Here is a 26,326-nt window from a genome sequence, read left to right as displayed (position 1 = left end):
CACCCACACCAACAAGCACTGAATCTTGCTGCCAACAGTTCATTAGTAAACAGGATGGCCCACTCCGGCGCGAGTTCTCACTCGACCGGCCTACACCACCCTAGCGCTTGAATCGTCGAATGTTTTCATTTCTTGCTTCGAGATGTTTAAAGGTACGTGACTACGTTTGCGTCTCCTACTGTCCATCGTTCTAAAGAGGCTGTTTTTCTTTTATTTACGCAGACTGCGACTATGCGAGCATTGTTTTAGCAGAACGGGAAGTTTGCACAGCGCATGAGTTGTTGGGGGGGAGCTGATAAATTCCAATTGTCGTCAAAGTAAAATATTTCGACACGGAAATGTAGCGATTGGTCGCGCGTCGTAGCCGCATTTTCCTCGTACACACGCGGTGAGAAGGAGAGCGCACGACACACACACGCACACGTCGCGACGTGTCGTTACTCATTCTGCTGAGCGTTTTAACATTGGTTTAAAGTTTAACGTGATAAGTTCGTGCCCCCCCCCCACCTCCGCTGCCTTGAGTGTGTGTGTGCTCCCCCATTTAATCAAGTTCACGGTGCAGGGTTGGTGCGTAGTTTGTTATCGCTTTAAGGACATCTCTGTGTGTGCGTGTGCGCGTGTTTAGCGTTCCAGCGCAGGGTGCGTGTGGGTGTGCGCATGGGTAGCTCACGCTCGCGTGCTTAGTTGGCGTATCCTGCTAAAGAGATTATTTATTCCCATGCTACCTGTTATCTAACCAGTGTCTAGATAGGGACGTGTCGGTTTTAAAGCTACGAGATTGTGGGTGAATGGTCATCAAGTGAGCTTACTTGACTCTGGGCTCGCCACGTTGCCGACGCGACACGTTCTTGTTAGGGGGTCGTTCGTTCCCCTTATCGCCACGAAAACTGTAAACGTGGATTCGCACCGGAGGGCATCCTCTGTAGTCGCAGTCCTGGTCGTGATTTAACGGGAGACGTGGCCTTTAAAAGCTGTTTGGAGCTAGAGTTATCAGCGAGCACGCTATTGAAGCGTCCACAGGCTCCACGGATTTTGTGGTGGTCGGAACCACACCCGACCACCTTTATATCCCCCGTCGATATTTACAAACCGCACCACGTACTCGTTTAAGGCCCGACGACGATAACCGTGGCCGCGAATTGAACTCCTCCCGAGGAACTACCCAGATGCTGCACTGATCGGTCACGGTGGTGTAGGCATTGCCCTAACAGGTCGCTCGCTTCCCGAAAATAATGCAAAGGTGCAACGCGAATTCGTGATTGCAAACCTTGCACTGATAATGTGATTGTTATCACCGGACTACAGTTTCCATTCCCGTGCTTAAGAGGTTGCACAGGAGCGCTTCTTCGATTTTGGCGTTATTGTCAACATGGTGCTTAGTTAATCTGTGGCTATATAATTTACAGAAAGTTTATCTCGGGTAAATGCAAGGTTTTTAAATCCTTTATATTAAGTTCGCTTGCTTGCTTTGCACGCTTACAACCGTGCAAATCTTACGGTCGTTTTTTTAACCCACTTCTCGTGATCCAATCGAGCTGACATTTTGCACACAGACTCGTTGTGCGTGACAATGTATTTTCGTGAAAAAAAACATTCAAAAATGTTACACTTTTTAAAAAATATATATATATATTTAATTACCAATTGCTTAATGGTGTCAGGCATTCATCTGACCCATAGGTGGCAGCCATCTCAAGCCAGAGGACGAGATCACTCTAGCCGCCACGCATATAAAGGATTTATAGTGAAAAACTTTGTTTTTACGGGTTAATTTTTTTTACTTGCTCAGTCTGGCGTGCATGCCACGCATGGACACGACACACTTGACCAATGTTTTAAATGTTTAACTTGTCACGCGTTCCTTTTCCCCCAGCAGCGTTGGTTAACAGCAGGATTACTCCTGGACCAGATTTGACTTCCTGAGTCTCATCCGCAGTCGGACCTGTTCCAACAATTGCTGCTGGGTTGCCAGATGTCATTGGTGAGAGCACTCCCTCTAAATGACGGGACCCGTTTTTGTAACTCAAAAATCAACATTGCATACAAACTCCATGCATATTGTTGTCGGGATTGCACAATATATATGCGCAAGGGCCCTCTCTCTCATTTGCACGTGTTGAGTGAACAGACTCGTTAACGGGATGGTGAATGTGGGTCATCGTCAAAACACTTGTATCGCAATTTAAACCATTTTAACAAAGAATGTAACGGGGAAATCCAGGAAAACAGACGTCCAAACCCAATGTTCCCCATGGACATCTCAAGCGGCGTGCGGTATATGTTGAGAGAGACGCATTGTACGCAACCGCCTCCCTGCTGTGAAGACATCCGACTTCCTTGGCAGTTCTGCGTACACGGCAGTTCTGAAGTCGACGGGTTCGTGCTACAGCTCTCGATCACAACTCCCCAGGTTCTTCACTCCCATTACCTCCTGGATGCACTTCTATCCAAGTTTGAATAGCCCCATTGGTGCACTTGTGCATTCGTGTGCGGGTAATAGGTAACGTATTCAAACGGAGGATTTCCACACCAAAAAATACACCCCTGCGTGTTCAGCGCTTTTTTAGACCAGCACTATCGGCAGGTGCAGCACCGACCAGAAACTCTGCAAGTCTGTTTAAGAGCAGAGGTCGCCAACCTACGGCTCCTGAGCCGCGAGCGACTCTTTAAGTACTGCTTCGTGACGTTATTGACGTGGCTTTGTGGCTCTTTGAATATTGAGGGGGTTTTTCTTAACCTAATTCCAAACAAATGGCTCTTGTTATTTTGGTTGCTGGGCCCTGGTTTAGAATGTTCTGCAAGCTTTATACTTTTATGTCAAAGACATATTTTTGTTTGCACATTCGGGCCAATGCAGGGACAATCTTTCTGACGGTGGTGAAGTGGGGGATGCTCTTGGTGGATCGATTTAGCTGCATTTGTCAGTGGGAATTACTCCTGTTTCCCACATTTATAAACTCGAACAATAGGGATACATTCACCAGCATTTCCAAGTCTCCTCGTATCCACGTAAATCTGCAGATCATGGAATTAATGTGCCGTGTCGTATTTTGCAAGCGACAACTTCTGGTGATTTTTTTTAAAACGCAGGATGAATGTTCTGTCACTTCCAGGTGACTCTTGATTTTACGTGAATAAATTAAGTGGAGCGGATAATAGAAGGGTGGGGCGTGGGGGGGGGGGCACGTCTGTAATTCAGCGCTGTGGAGGAGAAGGTTGGTGGATCACAGAAATGTTGCAAAACGCCCTTTCCCATGGGCGTCGAAGAATCGCACCTTCACTTGCTAGAAGAATGTGGTGCAGTAAAGTGCGGCTTAATGTATGTATTATGTTGAGCTTAATGTCATTCCCTGTGTGGATATTGGTGCCCCTTCGCTCACACGTATGGATTTTCTGTGCTCCAGATTCCTTCCACGTGTATACATGCTGCATTAATTGGCTGAAAACATTTTTACTGCAGAGCTTGGCCAATTGTGTGGCACCAGCGGCTCGCCTGCCCGGGCTGCCTTCCAAGCTCGTCCCCTGGTTCCATCGTTATTTGTGAGACGCAGTTTGTACGAGCGGCTCTATAAAACTAAACCGATAATAGTATAATAGTATTATATTGTTATTATTATGCAAACATATGGCTGTGTGCCCACGTCATCCATATTTGAATTGCGCTAACACAGACAATTGCCGTGACCCAGTTTTTCGTAAAAGTTGGAATTGGGACGCGTGAGGCTATTGGTTTACAGTGTCGAGGAGAGGGCATGGTGGCGCGGTCTGGAGTTCGCCGTCGGTAACAGCACAATAAACCCACGATTGTGTCGTAATTCACGCTGGCAATTGCAGAGCTAAGTGGGTGATAAGTCACGCGCAACCGAGCGTGTGTGTTTCGCGCGTACGATGTCTGATCCGATCCGGGATCTGCGCACAGAATTGGAAAATTCACCGAGCGGTTGGTGTGGTGGTTTTAAAAAAAAACCAATGGGGTGTTTGAAGGTGCTCTCTAAAATGCCTGGAATTTTAACTGCTCATAACCGCTGGCTGTTTCAGTCAACACACAAAGACGAGGGTGAGATCATGTGAACCCATAATCCATAGCATGATGAGCACGATGAGAATGCAGCTTTGAAAGTATCTCTAAAGTAAAAAAAAAACGCATTACCTCCCTATGAATAACTTGTGACTGAGACAACATCCCATAGTACTATCATATAGACGGGTGAGCTATGTGGTTGAGGGTGTTTTTTGGCCATGGAAATGGCTTTAATTTTGAAAGGGGTAGCGCATTTTTCGGCACACCGAACTATTTTTACGGGTTGTTACATAGCTGTTGCACATTGGCGAGATGTGTCAACGTCTAAGCGAGTTTGAGTTGAACCGGAGTTAGAGGTCTGGTAAAAAAAAACCGGCGCTCATTATTGGCAATAGATCAAGTGGAGCAGCAGCGGTGGACGTGCAGGCATCGAACCATCCCTGTCTGGGTCAAAGGTGGTGCAGAGGGGTCACTAGTGGAGTGTTACAGTCGTAGCCTGTTGTACATTAGATGCCCAACACTGTCTCGTAATGTTAGCCTACGAGCATTGGGCGATTTCAACATGAGTGGTCAAAGCTGGTGGTTGGTTCGTTTCAGCGCTGGCTCGTGGAGCGCCGTATTATGTGACCTACGTACGCACTCGCTCTGCGTCGGGTTTTCGGATTTTTTTTTTTGTGGAACTACGAGAAAGGAACAGAAACCCAATGGTAATCGGGTCGACAACAAAAAAGAGTTTTGGGTAAGTTGAGAAATGTGGGGATTTTTTTAATTGACGAATAATTCTTCACTTCATGCGGTTTAAAACAAACGCATTTTCCACCGATTCTACCAGTGTACAAGGACGGTACGCTCAAGGGTTTTGCATCAAAATGAAGTGGCTAATTTGCTATTTATTTTTCTAGTGAGTTGTGCTGAACAGTTCGTGCTGAACAGTTCGTGCTGAACCTAATGTTATTTTTCCTGTCAACAAGCCACCTTTTTTCTTATTATAGGCACCCATCAGTACACTGCGTCTCTGATAATGATTTAGATTTTGAGAACGTCCAAGTAATAACAAAAACTGGCTGCGAACTTAAGCAAATCCTTGCAGAGTTAATGACATCGGCTTTCCATACGAGCAAATCAAAGTTCACGAGTTGGACAATGCATCGATTGACGTACAAATCGGGTAATTCGATTTGTGTCTGTATCAAATTCTAGACGATGCCTTCTTTTTTCCATCACACGCGGTGTGCAATGGCCCAGAGATCGTTTACTCGTATCACGCACGGCCAAAGGGCAGGATTTTTCTTTGTGAACAGGTGGCTTAAAAAACACATTTGTCAATCAACCTGCATGAGTGCACTTACGAAATCTGTGCCCTGTTGAGTGGCTCTCGTATTTGCACGGTCGACCCGGTGTTCGTGTGTGAGGGGGGGAGGGGGGGAACCCCCCTTCAAGGTTCTGTGGTAGTTATGGGATGGGGGTGCATTTGGCCTCGCTTACGGGAAGGCAGAGTCTCTGGGGTTGTAATTGTGGTTCAGAGTTGAATGGGTTTTTTAACAAAATGAAAAGGTGATGAATTGTTTGGAGTTGGGGAGGTCTGCTTACTCAACCCTGTAACGCACACAGCGTTTCGCATTAAAGCTTAGCTGCGTTGTTTCTTTATTTATTTTCTCTACACAATAGCGGAGTTCCAAGCGAAATGTGGAAGGCAAGCCTACCACAGCAGGTGTTTCAACCACGCGATGTGTGATCTACAATGCACAGGCAGGCACCTTATGCACAAGGTGTGCAAAAAAAATTCAACTTGACGCCCCATAATTGAATGTGTGCATGAGAAGCTTAATTATTCTTTTTTTGTTTAAACCTCTTATCATTTGCACCCACTTTAATTCCGATTTTGCTATCGTCGTCATTTCACGAAGCCGCTTTTCAAGTTACCTGGACAGCAGAGGGCAGCATCTCACCCCTTGCACAAATCCGCGTCCGTCCAGAAGGAGAGAACCCGACTGAAATGTTGGTCGCATGACGAGTCGAAGGGATGTTGCCCAAAACATTCTCAGAACTGGAACTTGGTCCATTAAATACGGAACCACATTCAATGTATTTTTTATGTGTGTCGATACTTGAAAACCCGGTTTAATCGCAGGTGTCTACCTGCATTTAAAACCACATCAGCGGTGCCAGCTCTGCTTTATACGCGACAACATTTAAGCACTTTTATTCCTGACACACGCGCACACTCGATAATCTGTAATTCAAGATCATAATTTCTATCAAGCCACCGAGTATCTCAGTGGCTTGATAGAAATGTTGAACGAAAACTAGGCATCTTGAAAATTGATGTTGCTTACACAGTTGAAAGACAAACTACAATTAAAGTTGGTGCTTCGATGGGCTTCTACAAATGATTTACGGGTTATTAAAAAATATCGGGGATTTTGAAATTTGAGAGGTAACGAAGATTTCTGTTTTGGTCGCGTGCAGTTGCCAAGCCTCGAATGCAGACGGATTTCTGTTCTAATAGGGATAAAAAAATGCACTGCACCGAGAGCAAACAGAATAGGACCACCATCCCGCACCTGCGGGGTTAGTACGCTCTAAACTCTAAAGTCTCGTCTCCGCGGCATTAAACATTAACTTTTACGATGGTTTTGTGCCGAGTCCAAATTGCTGGGCCCTCTCCACTAGGCAGGGCACTTTAACCCGGCCTCCCTCCAGCGCCCAGTCACTCTGCACGGCGCTGGCAGCTGATCGCAACAGCGCTTCTCTGTCCAGGTGTGAGTGCATCAGGTGAGATACCAGCGCGTGTCATCGCACAGGTGTGCGGTTGTGTGCTGGATCGACCAGGTGTGTGGTTGTGTGTTGGATCGACCAGGTGTGTGGAGAGGGAACGGTGGCGCACTACGAAGCCGGCGATCCCAATTCGATTTTGGCTCACGGCCAACACCAGTGACGATTATCTGATCCTGTCCTGGGCATCCCCTAGGTCGACTCGGCCTCAAATGAGTACTTGCGCGGTGTGTAATCATCGCCACTAGGGAGACAAAGGCGGCCAGGCGTGGTCTTGGCCACCCACCCTCTCGTGTGCTGTACCGTCCTTCATAGGTGCTCTTGAAACAGCGCTTGCCCCAAAAGTATGTGAAGGGCTCTCCGATGGATCGTTGTCTTTGCCTTGGTATGAGTCGTATGTGTGAGATGATCAGGCGGGTAGGTGTGTGTGAAATCACAAAGGTGGTGTGTGTGTCTGCTATCACACATACTGTACTACCGTTGCGTAATCGCATAGGTGTGTGCATGTGGTAATACGCGTGCGTGGAAAACCTGAATAGCCGCTGTGTGTGTGTGTGAAGGTGTGGTGTGGAGCGGTGGTGCAGCGATTAGCGCGCTGCGCTAAGGAACCCGGCAGAGACCCGAGTTAGATTTCCGTTCACGGGCAACACCAGTCACGATTATTTGAACTGGTCCTGGGGCTTTCCTCTAGGTCGACTTGGCCTCAAATGAGTGTAAACATCGCCACTTGGGAGAGACGAAGGTGGCTGGGCGTGATTGCTGTTCCACCCACCCCCTCGTGTGCCGTGCCGGCCTTAATAGGTGCTCGCTAACAGCACTTACCCCAAAAGTTTAAGAATGCACGGGGGGGGATCTTTGTTGGCTTTCAGAGGCGCTGACTAACAGCAGTTGCCCCAACAATCTGTTAAGACTATAGGGAGATCTTGTCTTTGTGTAAAAGTTGCGACATCGTCATACTATTCAAATCGGGTTTTCCCCCCTCATTGTGATTTGGAGTGAGATTTCAACGTCTCGCTGGCATTCTTCAGAGGTCAATTCCCAGACTATGTTTTTATTGGGATCCGAACCCGTCTTTGGCATCCCTGAAGTCATCTCGGCCTAGCAAGAGTTCCTTGAGCTGTGTGCTCATTATTAGAGTCGGGGAGAGACACAGGTGGCCGTGCGTGCAAGGTATTGGCTCCACCATTGCCGAGCAAGATCGAACTTCTAATGTGTGCTCACTAAAAACAACATTGTCAGTTGTTGCTTCCCTTTCCCATACTTTGCACACTCTTCGTCGTTCAAACTTTCTTACCTGCCCCGCCTGGACATCTGGGGGAGAAAAAAAAGAGCTTCATGGCTCATCGGATTTCTTCCCAGGATGAAATTAGAGATTTACTGATTCTGAACTCTGCCTGTGTAGATGCTATATACCGTCAGTTGCAATGCTTCGATGGGTGATCGACTCCGCCTTAAATGAGTACCTGGTGCAGTGTGTGAACAACAACACCTGGGGAAACAAAGACGGCCGGCCGTGGTGTTGGCCACCCCACACACACTCTTAATGTGCAGTGCCGGAACCTTTTTAATAGGTGCTCGCTAACAAAAACGCTTTCCCAAAAAGTCTGTCAAAGATATCTTTGTTTACATCAATGCATTTTTTTTTCACACTTAAAGTATGAATTGGCATTAATTTGTACGAGTGAAAATACTATTTAACGTGCAGTACTCGTTAGTGCCACTAATACACATCCAGTACTTTACATCTAATTCTACCTAGCTACCAGATATAATTGCGAACTAATATTTATCACGAAGCTTAGAAAGCACTTAAGGGGTTGGGTGTAAGCAGATTTATCACGAGCTTGTTGTATATTCAAAACAAATTAATTTAATTGCCGGTTTCGACAGGGAACCTGTTGCAAAAGCAATGGGGTTTTTTTTTTGAGCTAAATGGCTCACAGGGCTATACCAAATAAATGAAATGAAAAACTAAAAATGCTGTTGCAATGGCTAGAGTCTCTATTTACACGCGGGTTTTGTGGGTGGTGACTGCACGTCCTCACTCATTCGCGCACGTGCCACGGCCTGAATAAATACAAGCCGCGTGCGCTGCTGGGAGCACATTTATACTTGAAACTTTGCTTACTGCCAGGTTTTCTTCTTACGAGAGTCTGTTGTTGGTGGGCTTGATGATTTTTTTCTACATTATCGTGTGCCTATTATAGCACGATGTTTTCTGCTATGAACATCGGCTGCCCAAAGAGCTCGTGCCATTGGGACATTTATGTATTCTAAATTATTTTAGACGTCTTCAAAACCTGTGGAGGTGGAGTTGCATTTTGAACTTGTCGTATTTTGGTTCCTCGGGGTTTTTCTTTTTGACTGCTTCGGTGCAACCGCAGAAATTAAGGTAATGAGTAATACTGGACTGTTATCTGCTGTTCTATTGCAGTATTGCCATTTACATTGTGTTTTTTGTTTAAAACCAAAAAAGATGAATGAATACTGATATTTTAACAGGTACAAGAACGGTCTTATTTTGGATGTTTGGCAATTTCTATTCATAAATTAAATTCCAGTGCTTTTATCCATCTTTACTGAACACAAACACTTTATTCTACAGCGTTGCATGCTGTCCGTTCGGAAACGGCATGAAGTATTGTCGTGTACAGTATGTCCTTGGGTAAATTCCATAAGTCAACATTTTCTCAATGCAGTTATGTACGTACAGTCGTGGTTTTACAGCACATGTACATATGTCGACTGTGGTGGTAGTCGTAGATGGTGGTACGTTTGTCAGTGTAAATGTGTCGATTTGTTGACATGCTTACAACCCAGAGTTTCTCACACGGGTCTTTTCCCTGCTAGGCAATCATCTTTTTATGTCATGGTCTGTACATCATTTTTTTGTTGGAATATTAAATTGTGTATAGAGACTATGCAATTTTCTTACCTCCATACACACATTAATGTAATTTTCCAAATATCCAAAAGCAAGCGACTAACCTGAAACACTTACAAATAAATGACAAATCTTACTGGATTAACTTGTTAAGTCACATACACTGGCAATTACGAAACTACAGATCTGTTAAAGATTTAGTTAAATCATGACAAAAAGTGTGCCTACCGATTTATAGAGTTTGCCATGTGGTACAGTGCGTGTAAAACGTGCAGTTATTATTTAGACTTTGTGAAGCAGGCGACCCTTGCCTTGTAATTGTAAAGAGTTTGACGGCTATAGGTATCGAGTGACACATGGTTGTGAGGGTGGGGAATTTCACAGGTGTAGAATGAGTAATGTGCCTGTGGCATTGGGTGCTTGTTTGAATGCCAGGGTGGTATGTGGTTGTGAGCATTCATAGTCTACATAAAAGTGTTACATAATGAAGCAAGACAATCTTATGAGCTTCGTAACAGTGCCAAATGACAAGCAAGTAGGACATTGCTGTTGGTCAATTTTAGAGTTTCCTTATAACAGTGACCTACACGGGGTATACTAGTGTTGCTGTTGAAGTGAAACCATAGATACCATAACATGTTGTTTTTATTTTTTACTCAAACTAAAGAGGAAAGGAATGTCGACAATTTGGTCAACCTGCCTTATTTTACCCCAAAAAAACCCTTTGTTTTTATTAACCAGCTTCGCTTTGGAATGAATGACTTTGGTTTGCTACAGGTTCTGATTTTTTAACAGTCGGATTTTTCTCATGATAATCACGAGTCAGAATACTGGACATGGTTATAACTGATCATTTGGTCGATTTCCCTTTTCTAAAAATAAAAGGCTTGTCTTAACGGACCGTCACCTCATTAAATAAAGTCCAGACGATAACTATCGTCTTTCCACCCTTGGGAAAACTGAACCACCTGGCCAGCAGTGCCACAATCCCCAAAGAGAGAACATTTCCACTGTGGCTCGGGACCGGCAACACGGATTAGCTCTGTACGCAACGCTCGGTGAACAATTGACTTTTGAGATGAACACCTCCTTGCTTGGCGAATAAATTCAATAATTGGAATTATTTTTTGTGAAAGCAGGTGAAGCGTGAGAGACGAAGAGACGCACAATATCGGTGTCCGTGCTCCAAGCCAGTGGCGGTGCGAGCCAGTGTTCTTAACTCATTTTTGCCGATAAGACATCATGAGTGGTGAGGGCCCCACCACACCGCCCTCCCTGGGAGTGTTTTCACATTCGTGTATTATCGGGGCACCGCACGTCCGCGAGCGCACTAAAGGCCACTAGGGGCGGCCTTGCGATGAAGACCATTGTGCTATATTCTTTGGGTCTTTCGGTAAAGTCACGTAGATAGAACAATAGAATAATATAAATAATAAATGAAAATAAAGTGGCTTTAAATAAATAATAAAAATATCACGACGTTTCGATCGCAACACAAGAAATCTTTTTTTCCCATGATGACGATTGCTTGTTGCGATCAAAACGTGATATTTTTTATTATTTTTATTATTTTTTACACTTTATTTTAATATTTTATTGTTCTATCTACGTGACTTAACCGAAAGGCCCAAAGAATATGAATTCCTGCAGTCACGAAAGCTTTAAGTCAAGATGTAACATTGTGCTAGCCCATTTGAGGAGCCTTATTTTTGTAGAGGTGGGGGGGCCGGGAGGGCCTTTTCAGTTTTATAAAATTGACGTGACAGAAGGGAGATGGAGACTAGAGATAGATTTAATGAGATAAGAAAATATTAGATTAAAAACGTGTGGCGAGAGAAGGTTAAGATAAGATGGATGGAGAGAGCTCATTTTGAGTTTCGATGTTAATTAGTTATGCTTGTAACGATTTAAAGCTGGGTGCGGCTTGTATTGAAATATTACATGGAGAATTTTTAGATTACATAACCATGCAGCAGTCTCTGCTGCAAACTTGTTTTTTGCAAATATTGATTATTAGTTGATATCGTTGGGGGTTTTCCTTGTAATGTATCACTATTTTAACGTATAAGAATCGTATGGCCAATATGTAGATCAAGCATATACAAATACAATCAATGATAACTAATATACAGGCACTGGGATTGAGTCGTAAAGACCAGTGAAGGTAGGCTAGTAAAGTATTTATTCAATCTGGGCCGTGTACCAAAAACCCATCAGTTTGCAATTCACTTTGCGCTAATTAGACGGCCCATTAATCAAATGCATTAAGTGCTGAATGTCCATGAATGAATGGATGGACGAATGCGTTTAAACGCACTCAGGTCTCCCCACACCCCTCTTTGTGAGCCCTAGGGGGTCACATCGCACGTGGCGAGAGTGTGCCTGTGTGTGTGTGAGACCACACTAAGTCATCATTACACAACGCGTTGCATTGCCTCGAGACACGCCCGTGCAAGGGTCCATCCTCGCGTGAGCCCATTCAATACAGCATCAATGTGGGCCCAACGACGGGGTGGGGGAGAGGGCCCACTTCATCGTACGATTGTCAACGTGATTATTCAGGCTGCTGCTGCTGCATCTCCTCTGTATCCTTGGCGACAGTCGCCGTGGGAACGGTGCGCACCGAAATTGTGGGTCCAGGGATTGTTTTTTTGACGTGTTGACCCGTTTGATGGCGACCCGGGAGCCACACTGAATTTTGCTGCTTGGCGTTTATCCATCGGTCAGCTGTTCTGCTGTTGAGTGGATTTTAAAGGCTCTGTGATTATTTTTTTTTAAAGCAGGGGGGAGGGCGATGTACAGCCAGTGGCATATTGTAAACTTCCTCGCCTACGGTGTTGAAAATTGCCAGCAACCAACGTGTAAAACGACTGCATCCCGTTGGAAATCTTGTCGCCCATCTTTCCCTGGCAATAAAAAATAAATATTGTTTTATGATTTTACTCTGCTATATTTACACGAGATAAATCCACAGTAGGCAGGCGTGGAACACTGCGCACACACACACACACTGCACTAGGAACCCGGTAATATGTTGAACGTCTTTCGCACCGTACGTAGCCACCTGTGCTAATGGGAGGCTCTCCACACATGCTGGCTTACAGCTATTGTCAGTGGCGCGTGTCTCTTCATTATCCTGCAAATGCCTGCATGGTTGAAGTTGTGGTCAAATGGCTTCATTGACCACGATGGGCCGATGACGTTCATGCATTTGCTAAATGGAAATGTTGCGAAGTCATTTGCCCAAGAAATGCACGCACATCCATGTACTATATTGAATTCATGTTCTCTGCATGCGTTGTTGCGATTGTAATGTGTGCAGTTGTGTAAAACGATGGAAAAGCCAATCCCAGGGTGGACGCTAATTTACGAATGGCCTGAAATTGATATGGGATCGTATCGTCGGTACACACGCCACTACCAAATACGCCCACAAACACCACATTGACATCACGCACCTATTTCTATTTTTGATGTGCATTGTTGATAATAGGGTCTGTATAATATTATAATTATCTATGTCAATGTACTTACAAGATGTGTGAATGCCTTCCTTCCCCACCCTGTCGGCCATGGGGTTTTGACCATATTATCACTCGCTGCTGATTTTCATTCAGGGTTTGTGTTTTTGGCCGGAATTTCGCAGGAGGCAGGGTTAGATTTAACTTGTTTTTAAACCAGGTGAGAACTCCTGTGAAACCAGGATACAGTAGTTCTAAATTTTCAACGGTGACGTTGGCTCGCCAAAATGACCAAAAGCAAAGCAATTAAACGCGCGTAACGACGAATCAAATCGAAATCGGTGGAGGAAGAAACATCAATGTAGCGCAAGAAAATGGAAAGTGATTTTTTTAAAGGCGTGTGATATAGTTACAGTATACAGTAGCCACAGAGCAGTGGCGCTAAACCACTGCGCCACCGCTCCACACGCGTGCATTGTAAGCGAAATTGTTTTGAATACAGTGTTTGTCCTGTCCATGGGCTGTGTGTAGAAGGGGCACCCCCATGGGTGTTGTGTTTGGTGTGGGGGCTTGGGTTACTCTCGGACACTGCTGGAGGAGGAGTGTGGGGGGGTCAAGGGTGGAGTCCGTGGTGGTGTGTGGGGTGTGTGTCGCCCTATGATTGGCCCACACGCTTATTTATAAAGCCACGTTTTTTTTTCGTAAACAACATTGACGACACGGTTTCCGGGTGCTATTGCAGGTCAGGACGCGATGGGCCCATCCCTCCTAACGTGTAGGCAATGTGGCTCTTCCTGAGTAAAATGCCAAATGTCGCTTAATGGGAAAATGCTGTATTTTAAGTTACTATTTAAAGCGAATATTCACCTTTTTTGAAAAGATGTTGGCTTTAGTTTACACTGGTTATTTGATTTTATACTGAGACAGTGGGTTACATACAGTATGCTTTAAAGCAATTCGCAGTGACCTTCAGCTGATATATTCACAAGATCATGATTTCACAACGAAATACACTCGACTTGTGACTTTAACATGTTAAATGTTCTCATTAGGCCCTCGTCGGAGTTGTTGATTACATTTAATACTTGAATTATTGCTTGCCTTCCCGAATGGGGAAAATAAACTATTAATCGTTTTACCAATGTAACTTGTCTAATACCTAATAGTGTCAATGTCAAATTCTGGTGGAGGTTTTCTCTCTCGCTCATCGGCCACGCTTTCCCAGGATCGCCCCCACTGATGTCCTCTTCCCCCCATACCAAGATAGACTGACTATTGTATGTAGGATGTGTAGATATATATGCCTACAAAATGTGTTTTTAGTGGGGGGGGGGGGGTGTTGACAATTGTTGTAAACCTGTTGGATCAACTTTTAACCCCCACATCTCGGGGGGGGGGTCCACTTTCTATAACTTTTTGATTCAGGCCTTCTGAAATGCTCAATTTAGTTGACGGACAGACGCAACTCCGGGCTTTTAGAATATATTCTAACACCCCCACCCAATGCCTACGACATCTTTATCGTAATAGAAGAGGACGGGGGGGGGGCCCAACGTGCAGATCACCCCCCGTCACGGAACACGTGGAGGGGAGAACACGTTGTTTTGTTTTTAGTTTTACCACGTGTCTTTGTTTTTAATTCTACCACGTTGTATCTTTGCTTTTAGTTTTACCACGTTGTGTCTTTGTTTTTAGTTTTACCACGTATCTTTGTGTTTAGTTTTACCACGTCCTGTCCCGTGACGGCCAGCCAGCCAGCCTTAAATCAGGGTGGTTGTAGTGGATGGGGTAAGGGGGGGGGAGGCTGTTGTCAGCAGTCAGTTCGTCCTGAGCGGTGGTGTGGTGTTGTGGTGTTGCTATCCGACCACGTGTATGATGATGAACTCCCTGGATCTGCTGTTGCTCACACTTCTCCGGCATCAAACCCTGGCTGGCTGGCTGGCGGGGGAGGTTGTGGATGGGGGGCAGGGACCACCCAACCAAACGCAGCTGGTCAGAGCCGTTTCCTAATCATTTCCTCTTCTCTCTTTTTTTTGAAAATGGGGTGATGTGACGACGGCGGAGCTTGCGGCTCGCAGCGACCAATTGCGCTGTGAGTTCTGGGGAAGGAAGGCGGGCAGCATGATGCAGAGGGGTAGGGTCCGGGCTTGCCGTGACGGAGCCGGTAGCATGCGTTGCCTGCTGCTGTTGGGTTGGGCTGCAGAGGAGAGGGGGGTGGCCGACAGGAAAGTGTGGAGGGTTGATGGGGTGTGGTGATGGCGGGGGGGGGAAGCTTCGGGTTGCTCGTATTAAACTCTCCCCCGCCCTCCAGTCGTCCCCCTCTTCGCATCCCACGCGCCTGGCCATTCACGTGTCCCAATCCTCATTGCCTTAACCCAGTCCTCATTGCTAACCCAGCCCTCATTGCCTTAACCCAGTAGCACCCGGAGCATTCGCCGCAGCAGTCGAGCAGCGAAGAGCGCTATAAGAAGGAGCCATGGTGCTGACAGGCAGTGAATCCGGTGGGGTCTTTGCGAGCCAGTCGCAGTGTAAGCAGCTCTTTCTCTCTCGTTATCTCTCTCGATTGCTTCTCTTACATGCCGTGGTGATTCGGGATGGCGGTGGTGGGTCTGTGTTTTGTGCGTTGTGTTTTAAAGATGACCGCGCCGGTTTTGTTGCGCTAATAATTGGTGGTGATGCCACAATGGGGACACCTGCAGACACGTTGGTGTTGAATATTGAACGATTTTGGTCTCTGCTGTGTTGCCGCTCGTGTTGCTTCGTTCTCCGTGTAATGTCACTGCCGGTTTGTTCATAGACGGAAGAAGAATCTAGATGTGAAGTTAACGTGATTGCAAGGATCCATACTCTTTGGTTCTTTCGTTAAAGTCGGGTAGATGAAAAATAAAAATAATTTTCATTTTATTTTCATTATGATTTTATTTTTCATCTACGTGACTTTACCGAAAGAACCAAAGAAGACTGAAGAAGGTGGTTCACTCGCCGTTCGAGTCATGCTCCCATACAGGAACAGAGAATGAATGAAATGTTGGAAATGAGGAAATTTGGTTTCGCATTGACTGTCCCCAGTATCCACATTTTATAAAAAAAAAATTATCTTTAATATTTTTATGTTCACATGGAATTATAAGTAGGCCTTAACTCGGTGACTGGTAATAAAACCTGGTATGTAATGTCCTGGTTGACGAATGGAATGGTAATTTGTCCAGAATTATACTGTTTCATTTCAGCTTGTGGCATTATTGAGTGTTACTAAAATAATACTTTCTTGGTTCTGTCTCTAAGCGTAGCATGCCTTGATGTTAAATGTTTGGAACCGAATGATCTTGCAAAAAGAGTCCAATTTAGGCAGTGCGAACTGAGATGATTATTCGGCCAACGTGGAAGTGGATATATTTGGATACTGATCTTGGTTTCATAGTGAGTAATTTGGGATGATAATTATATCCTTTTTTTGGGTACAGTATAAGCATAAGACTGACCTGAAATATCCATATGGATAATCTATATACTGAGGCCTTATAAGCTGCTGTGTGCGAGAATGACAATAGCAGCTGTTGCAGACTTACATTCCTTGTGGTACCACCACATGGGCCGGCATTTTTTTCTCTCCCCCTACCAAGATTCAAATGTATTAGAGAAGAAGAAAACACATTTAGTTATTTAATTATGATATATACAAAATCTTAATTATTGCACGGTTATGAAATAACTATACACATGGAGTTGCCTGATATTTGAAACGCCGCCAAGATCTTAACAGGTTTGCGATTGTGGTAGAAACGAATGCTGCTGATGTTTTGTACAGTTTTACGTGGAGGCATTTAGTATTGGTCTGGTGGGACTGGTCTATTTTGAGGTTTGAGATTTTTTGAGAATCTTTTTCTCTCATTGTGAAGAATTAAATTATTTTATGACGCGGCGCTTGCGTTCCAGATGGCTTTCATTTAATTGGGCCCAAGTTCATGCTGATAAAAGGAGAACACTCGAAGCCATTTAAATATAATGTGTACTAATAGCTTGGGCAATCTTAAACTTCGGTTTGGTTACCTTTCACCTTCCATCCATTTATCGCTGTTTAATTGCACTTGAACTCTACACTTACACACGTTGCATGCACTGCAGTTGTAATTGCGAGGACGCGTTGTGAAATGTTAAATTGAACCCTGGCCTACTTTTGTCTCCCGCCCTCCACATTCCCCCCCTCCTCCTTGCGACAGCGGACATCATGTCTGGTTTGGAAGTAGAGCATGGGTCAGAGGACAGGGGTCAGGACCTCGTCAATGGAGAGACTTCGCCAACACCCCCTTCTTCGTCTGGCAGGTCTGGTCTCTTTTGTTTTTGGAATCTCAGTAGCTCATTGCAGTTAACAAGCCTCCTAAATAAAAGTAGTAAGCAATAGGGCTGCCACTTTTCCTGGTTTTCCTCAGTTTTTTTGCTGTTGAAGTAGTTGTCCTGGGATAAATGTAACTCTACCAAGGACATTAAGTCCTTGTATTTGTCAGTTGGATAATATTACTTCCCAGAGGTAGCAACCCAAGCCAGCATCCAGAACTATGAAAGATAATAGCAGGATACGGGACTTATTTATTTGTCGATCTCGTGTTATAATTAGCAACGTGCAATAATATAACGGATACAAACAGGCACATTTCTTCACTTAAACAAGGCCATTGGAACCCAGAGACTGTGTAATGAAAATCTGAACCCACTGCACAGCTGTGCATCATTCTGCAGTGCATCTGTTTAATACGGCAAGTTCAAACATGCTCGCACGTGCATACTCGCATCAAATGCATTTAATTTGTGGTTACTGCATGCGAGGGTGAATATTCACCCCATATATTTATGTACAGCTAATTGTCAGTCCACTGCTGGATAAAAGCCTCTCCATGATGCATCTATCATGAGGGTGGTTTTAACAATCGTTGACCACTCTGGTCAGTGTGGATTAGTGAAGGTAGTTTCCAGGACCGGTTCAGATAACTTCTGATATTAGCCGTGGCCAGGAATTGAACTCGGGTTGCTGGGTTAATATTCAAGTACGCTGACCACTTTTTTCGTCTACATTATTTACGTTGTTTCAGTAAAAAACTCTGTCCAACGATTTGCTGCCTCATTGTGGATTTTAAATTGAATCCAAACGATGTCCATCGACACAAACGCATTGCTATTTTCAGTGATTACTGCCGGAGCAAATACGACACAAATACATTCCTATTGGTTTTTCTACTTGGTCACAATTAATCCCACATTTCATCATGTGCTTGGGGGTGGGGGACAGCTTGCGACACGAGTCATCTCGTTGTAATTATTCACGTCTAACCCTTGCCATAGTTTCATCAGTCTGACTTTTGTTGGATAATTGAGCACTTGGTGGTCTGGAGGACACGTCTGCCTATTATCAAACATTGGGTGTGATTTAAAAATGTTAGCCCCACAATAGACGCACTCTGGTTACTTGATGGATAGTTTTAATTTGGCCTAGCCTGGTGCAGCAAAACACAACTAATGAAGATTTATTTTACAAACTCTCAGTTGTCAATGGGTCCATTGGAAGGAAATTGCTGAGAAGGCATCAATGCTCCTTAATGAGACTGCAGGTAGCAAATTAAATGCCAGATTTATCTAAGGCAGACACTAAAAACTTTTGTAAAGCCACACTTGTGAATACTGAATGTTCATTCTCACTTGCATTGTTCACTGTATTGAGATTGTATTTTGAGGTTGCAATTGACATTTTCAATGAAAATAAAAGATGCTACATTAATTCAAACCATTCACTTCAATTATCCGCTACTATAAACCATGATTAGCTATGGTCAATCCACTGCTGGATGAAGGCCTCCTCAAAGCCAGCCCCACTGCTCACGATCCTGCGATGCAATAATTGATCGAGCACCTGCCCGGAAACTGATTGCATTGCTCCATCCTCCTCTAAGGAAATGCTCTTGGGCACGTTCCGTTCCTTGGCTGCCACCCAGAAGAAAATAATTTGACCGCAAGAGATACGATTGTAGTTAAATTGACGAGTACAATTATTAAAAAATATTGTTTACAAAGGAATTGTCTAATGACTGCTATTTCAGGTGGGGGGGGGGGTTCCTCCTTATGGGATATGTATCATTTTCCTTAAGATTTTTTTTTTTATATGGAAACCGGAATTTAATTGCCTGCACATAAGACAGAGAATTAAGGAATGTTGTCTTTGTTGTTTCCTCCACAGCCCGTCTCACAAGCTGGACAACATCAACTTGATGCTGGCCGATTCTTTCAGCGATAAGACCAAATTGGAGGACGCCGCCGCCGCCATCATTATCCCCAATGGCAACGCCGAGGTGGCGTCGTCACGGCAACAGGACCAGCAGCAGCAAGGTGATGATGCGTTAAACCAAACAATGCGCATTTACGAGCAGAGGTCAACGAGGGAAACCCGAGCCAACGTGTCTTTTGTCCTTGCAAAGTGTTTTTATTGGCAGGTAAAACACAATTTAATTTAGCGGCTTCCTCTCAAATAAAACTGAAGCTCCAAAACCAATCCGGAACTCCGAGTCCCCAGTCTGTTGTTTTTATTCGTGTATAACATACTTTTTTTATCCAACATTTCCTTAATCTGTAGTAATTTAAAGTTGTATCTTTTCCCATTTTCTATTTCGACAAAGACATCTTAATGAAGATGTTTTTGTACTTTTTTATGGCAAAGCACCTTTTTTACAATTTACAATAAATGCCACAGCTTGAGGTTTGCATACCACTTCTGGTCAGCAGCGCAGCACACTATATCCCAGCTACCCAAGTTCGAATCCCCGGTGCAACTGACATCCATGATGGAGGGATATCTGAACTCGTCCAAGTATCGACCGGCCCCGAGCTTCTAAATTGTCAAACAGCCCCTGCCACCGACTTGACTGTCTTCGGTCGTCGCAACCTCCACAGTAAACCAATCGTTCACAGAGTTCATTGTGACCCGAGGGTTTCCATGAATGCTTAATCTACACTAAGCATACGCGATTATCTCTCTAATGCGAATTGTATTTTGTGCAGTCTGTCATTACAATGACTCGTGTTCTATCGTGGTCGACTTTAAATAATGAACCTGTCTCGTGCATGGACCTGTTGTGGTTACCAGGTGCCCATTTTCCCCGATTTTAATAATTTAAGGACGCCTTGGAAAATTTTCAAATGTCAAGAGTGCATCTGTGTGCTGGTGGTCGCTCCGGGACCGTGTTTGTGCCTGGTAGCGGCGAGAGCGAGCGTGTTTATTTGGAGACCAGCGTGTGGTCTGCTGACTTCTTGCTGGTGCCAAACATAACCAAAGAGCGTAGTCGGGTAGTCTTTCAGGGTCTCGGGTGGCGAACACGTGATGCCAACGTGATGCCCACGTTATGCCTTCAACAGGTGTCGGCACGCGTTGACTTTTGACACACATCAGATGAGTAACAAAATAAGTGTGGCAGTTAAAATCAGCATTTTTATTTTTTCTATTCAAACAAGTGCAATTTTATTAAGTGTGTATATTGAAAATGTATAGTGGATAAAAGTTATGTCCCAATAAAAATCAACTTCTCCTTGCAAATTGGATTAAAAAAACCTAGTTAATAGATTTCCTTGTCTGATTTAAATGCTTTTAGGATGTAGTGAATGAGTTAAGTATAAATAAGCAACGTGATGGATGCTATCTAAATATGTATAATTAGGAGGCTAATGTAAACAATGCATAGTAGGAGTCCAATATGCCAATGAGAGAGCAACCACATTTGTTTGTTTGTTTTGCAGTGGGTAGTGTTTGTCAGTGGATTTTATTTACTATTATTTTGGCAGAATGAGGAAGATCGCATGACAATGTCGGTCTCGTGAGCACATCTTCAGATATAGCCAATCGGTCAATAACTTTTACGATGTTTGAACAATTTTAGGGGTCTAAACTCGGACTTCAGACTGTTTCGTCAGCTCTGTGTCACTTCTACAGGGCCTCCTCGAATAGCGGCCTTCATTTGAATCCAAAGTCTTCACTAATTTCTATTACAAGTCCCAAGAGAAAATACTCAATTTGCTAAATGTATTTTTCCCTCCATGATGCTACACATATGTTGAAGAGCATCACAGCTGTTGAGTTAAAAACATATTTCTTCCCAGTCTGTTATTAATGTAAAATTGGATTGTTTCAAGGCAATTTCATTTGAACTATGATTTACTCTACACCTACACCTGGAATGTGTCGCCCTGCAAATTACATAACGTTCGCATTGATATTGGGTTTATGATGATCGATATTGCGAATGCATGCTTACCTGTATATTGTATTGCCTCTTGGCCCAGATCTCCCCTCAGTTTTGGTTTTATTGGGCCCTCACCTGGCCTAGATTAATGTAGTATAATGTCGTAGTTCGTCGCTCTGTCCAACATTGTTCAGGAACTGAATCTTGAGTTCAGGATGAAACTCGAGGGCATGTGGCGCAAAAACGTCAAACATCTTCCGAACAACATGTGCTACAACTGGAAACACGTCTGAGAGCTATATTATATTTGTTTATTTATACGTATGTATGCATGATTTTGGCCTTAAAGTGCGCACAGCCAGGTACAACCACTGTGGTGACGTCACCACCACTTAGTGGCGAATGGCGGTTGTTCTTTTGTATGTGGGGTGTAACGAATTAGCGCACTGCTCTACAAACCTAGTTCGATTCCTTCTCTCGGCCAACACCAATGATGATTGTGAACCAGTTCTGGTTCTCCCCTATGTCGACTCGGCCTCAAATGAGTACCCGGTGGGGATGTTTGCACATTGCACTCGGGAGATAAAGGCAGCCAGGCGTGGTGTTGGCCACCCACCCCCTTGTGTGCCATGCCGACCTTCATAGGTGCTCACTGACAGCACTTGCCTCAACAGTTTGAGGCCATACGGGGGTCTTTGTCTTTGTGCTTTTATATGTTGAACTCCTTTCACACCCCGTATGTAGCCAACCGTGCTAATTGTGTTCTCTCGTTCATCTTGTTAAACTGCAGCAGCCAAGCAGTCGGCAGCGTCGACGGACGAGGTGCTGCTTGCCCCCGCCGAACGTATGTGGACCACGGAGAGGGACGGGGCCGTCAACCTGCGCACGGACGCGTCGGGCACGCTGTCCGACACGCCCGAGACGATAAACCAGCTGTTTGAGCGCACCGTGAAATTGTACGGCGACCGCAAGGCGCTGGCGAGCAAGGAGGGCAACACCTGGAAGATTCTGACCTACAAGGAGTACTACGCACAGTGCCGCCAGGCTGCCAAGAGCTTCCTCAAGGTGAGCGCATCAAACGCCACGTCCCCGCCACGGATGATGGACGGGCTTGTAACACCCATTTCAATGCAACGCTTGTAGGTGGTGGATGGTTAGGGCTAAACAGGAGCTAGCCGCCCCCCACCCCCCTTCAAGTCTAATTAACAGCCTGCATTCGCAGCCAATGCGTGCAACACGGCTTGTGCTTGAAAACCTCCCGAAGCCAGACTCGGCGAGGAGAGCGCAAGGTCGCCCTCTCGCAGAGCGCGTGGCAGACTGGCGCAATCTAGTGACCCCCGCCGTGCCCTTGGGCACGTCCGATTGCCATCAGTTCTGCTCACTGCAACCTTACACTCTTTAGTTTTTGCTTTTAATTTAATTAGATTTGTTAAAATCTTTATCATTTATAATAATTTTTTAGAAAAAAAAGTGCCAGGTTAAATTGTAATGATAAAATGTTTTTACTTAAAAAAAAACTAAATGCATTAATTAACTTGCTCTTACTAAAATTCAACACTGAAGGCATGGCACTGCAGCACACAATAATGCATGGGATTCTCTATTCTGGGTTGGTGTTTATCGGGCTGTTTATCTGCACATTGGACTGTCTGCAAATTAAATTTCTTCATGCATTGGGTCACGGCATAACAAGGCGCCCTGAGTCACACCCTACCACCTTTTAGATTTTCTTATGAAAATAAAAGTCACGCCGATTTCCTCTGTAACCTTGACTCTTAATAAAGCCTGCATTCATCTCAATTTCTTTTAACCTTAAATTAATTCAGGGTGTCCCAGATAAATGGAGTAACCTATATGGATATTTGTTGTTTGCAATTGGACGCTAGACAGTCGATATTTTAATAGTTTAAATTGTATCTCTCCAAAGATAGCCACACGGTGAATTTTATATTTTGCTCTCAATTCGCTCTCAATTAACCTCCACTTTCTAGGCTCTTATATTTTTTTGGCCTATCAAGTTTTTACCATGCACCCCCCAAAGTTACAAAATGAAGCTATGGACTTGACTTGTCATGTGTTACTAACTACACTCGCATGTCATTGGTATTATAACTTTGATGGTGACAAAAACCTAAAATGATTTAACTTTGTTTATGGTGCAAAACACCTCCACATAACATTTCACCCTTGGGCAGTGGTGCATGCTAGGACGTAAAATTATATTTAACTTTTGGTAACCCCACGTGGTGGCTGTGATATGTGCGTGTGTAGACACTTTATTGGGGTATGTGACTAGGGCACTGGGTGAAAAGTGACGCCAGGAGAAAGTCAAACCCCTCACCGGGTTGACATGTTTAGCAACTTCATGCGGTGGAACAAGAGTGCAAAACTGATGACAATGTTTTTTTCACTGATTTTTTTTTCTTCTGCTCTGTGTCTTGACAGCTTGGCCTGCAAAGATACCATGGTGTAGGGATCTTGGGATTCAACTCTCCTGAATGGTTCATCTCCGATATTGGCGCCATATTGGCTGGGTAATAAACGTTTACTACCTGATTACAGTCTACCCCTCATCACTGGTGTTGACTCCAAACACACAAACAAGGGAGCATTGTCCAAAGATTACTGGTTATCTTTGAAACGGGTTAATTGTTGTACCCTTTTCAAGCTGGTTGTTTTTTTTATCACAATCTGGCTAACTAGGGCATGTGTCTCATGGGCGTAGAACTGATTCAGAATAGTGAATATTATTTGACAATGTGCGCCGGTTGTCGTGTTTATTAAAAGTAAAGGAAACACCATGGATATCAGATGGGTGCCGCAAATGTTTGCAAGTGTCTCTCTTCTGGAAACTTTTGCTTGGTGCAGAACTATTCACTTTAAACTAACCTGAGAAAGAGTTTGCATTGTAAAAAGGCTGTTCATTTTGTCCTGAGAAATATCAACATGGATGAGTTTTCTGATGTCTCTAACCCAGCAAATACAACTTTTTACATTTTTCTATAGATTTATTTTTTAACTCTGTGGTTTGCTGCTCAAATAAGCGTTAGGTTGGTACTCATTTCCTAATTACAGCCCAGAGCCAGCAGTGGAAATGTCCCCATCCCTATGGCAAGGTTGAGTCTCGCCACAGCTAATAGTCAGTATTTAGTCATGGGGGTTGTTTGATCACACTTCACCACGCTAGTCAGTACAGGTTGGCAAAGGGTGAGGGTGGTACCCGTTACCGATTCGAATATCACTTGCAAAAGGTGTTAGCCATGGCCGGTAATTTAACTTCTTTCACTGGGTTTATAGCGCAGGGCACTCCATCCCACTATATCGATGCCTGCATCAATATATTTACTCAAGCCAATCTTTTCTTCGTATTAATTCAGGGGGTTTATGCTGATGTAGATAACAACCGACTCTCGCTCAAACGCCACACTCCTCTGCTAGCGGAGAGACTTTAAGTAATGCTTTCGTTTTTGTCCCCGCTCTGACCTCGTGCAGTGGTTTTGCCGTCGGGATTTACACCACCAACACTGCCGAGGCATGCCAGTATGTGGCCAATAACTGCTTGGCGAATGTCATCGTTGTGGAGAATGACAAGCAGCTTCAGAAGATCCTAGAGGTGAGTGGGGAGGGGCCGAGAAACATCACGTTCCCCATGCTGGGCATGAGACGTTCATGACATTGGGTGCTGTTGCCATGAGCTCATTTGCTTTTGCATCATTATTGACCAAACTTGGCCTGTAGACTTAATAATAATGATAATCTATACTTGTTTGTGAATTCACTGCCGGAGGAACGGCAGGCAGGACCGGTTTGGAGGTCAACTGGGCTTAGGTTGTGCACTCGCCACACTGTGTCGTTGCACTGGTTATAGTGATTTAGGTAAAGTGTGCATTATGTGACTGGGACTTAGCCAAGTGAAAATCTGGAGTTTGATTTCGCTTTGATAGTTTTTGGTTGTGGTTTGATGTTTGTCCAATAGCTGTCATTTAGCTTGTGTGAAATGGGGTCTTATTGACATTGTTTTTTTGCCAAAGGGAATAGCCCTTTGTAAATCCATTGCTGGATGAAGGCCTCTGTATGTCTTGTTGGTCGTTGGGGTTGGTTGACCATACTTCACCATGCTGGGAAATTGAATCTGGGTATGAGTGGGGTGGGTGATCAGGACCAGTTAAGATGTCGCTTGCCACTGGTGATGGCTTGCGTGTGGGATTCGAACTCCAATTGCTGGGTTCCATAGCACACAGTGCGTTAATCACCGTGCCACTATTTCCTAACCATTGTTAACGTGAAAATGATTTAAGTCAAACTTCTTGGTTTTTTCGGTAAAGTCACGTAGAAGGTAAATAATAAAATAATAAAAATAAAACGTTATTAAATCTCACGACGTTTCGGCCACAACGCAAGCAGCCGTCCTCAGGTGAGACGCTGTCTTTCCGACAGACCTGTTCTTCACCTGAGGACGGCTGCTTGCGTTGTGGCTGAAACGTCGTGAGAATTATTTGATTATGTTTTATTTTTATTATTTTATTATTTCCCTTCTACGTGACTTTACCGAAAGAACCAAGAAGATGAATCCCTGCAGTCACGAAAGCTTTAAATCGAGATTGAAGTCAAAGTTATGCCAAATGCAGTGCTGTCCCCTTAAGTCACTGAATGGGCCTTCAATCATATGAACTCTGTTCTCTCGTGTAACTCGCAGGTGCAGTCTCAGCTTCCTCACCTCAAGGCCATCGTTCAATACAAGGGGGAGCTGAAGGAGAAAAAGCCCAACGTGTATTCGGTAAGTGGTGCTTGCGTTTCGTAAAGGTACAGCAATGCAATTACATGCGCCAATGCAGGCTGAACTGCCGCCATTATAGGGTAGAGCTCAAGGGTGACCCTCCTTAAGAGGGTGTTTCACGCTAGGTGGACATCTTGGAAGAGGTGGGAATACCTAAAACTTTACCTTGCAACATGCTGCCTGCCAAGC

General features: G+C 44.5%; 1 protein-coding gene across 12 annotated transcripts in view; it reads left to right on the top strand.

The window, feature by feature from the left end:
- Positions 1-26,326, top strand: part of LOC144722006 (long-chain-fatty-acid--CoA ligase ACSBG2-like) — a 40,071-nt gene continuing 13,745 nt past the window's right edge. The window contains exons 1-8 of one of the 12 annotated variants that reach the window (XM_078600042.1): positions 1-152; positions 1,877-1,981; positions 17,362-17,464; positions 19,368-19,516; positions 22,151-22,425; positions 23,806-23,894; positions 24,853-24,973; positions 26,057-26,137. In XM_078600042.1, coding sequence (XP_078456168.1) covers positions 17,370-17,464; positions 19,368-19,516; positions 22,151-22,425; positions 23,806-23,894; positions 24,853-24,973; positions 26,057-26,137 — 810 coding nt within the window. In that variant the 5' untranslated portion in view covers positions 1-152; positions 1,877-1,981; positions 17,362-17,369. Of the gene's footprint in view, positions 153-176; positions 389-1,873; positions 1,982-6,676; positions 6,797-8,893; positions 9,189-10,907; positions 10,930-13,864; positions 13,884-15,456; positions 15,670-17,361; positions 17,465-19,367; positions 19,517-22,150; positions 22,426-23,805; positions 23,895-24,852; positions 24,974-26,056; positions 26,138-26,326 lie in introns of those variants that run through there. The other 11 variants (XM_078600043.1, XM_078600044.1, XM_078600040.1 and 8 more) reach the window with 11 other exon arrangements.

The sequence above is a fragment of the Lampetra planeri genome, chromosome 13 (genome assembly GCF_965212315.1).
Source record: "Lampetra planeri chromosome 13, kcLamPlan1.2.h2, whole genome shotgun sequence".
In the NCBI taxonomy this organism is placed as follows: Eukaryota; Metazoa; Chordata; class Hyperoartia; order Petromyzontiformes; family Petromyzontidae; genus Lampetra; species Lampetra planeri.
The sequence above is the reverse complement of the archived record's forward strand: the minus strand, read 5'-3'. Positions and strand labels throughout refer to the sequence as shown.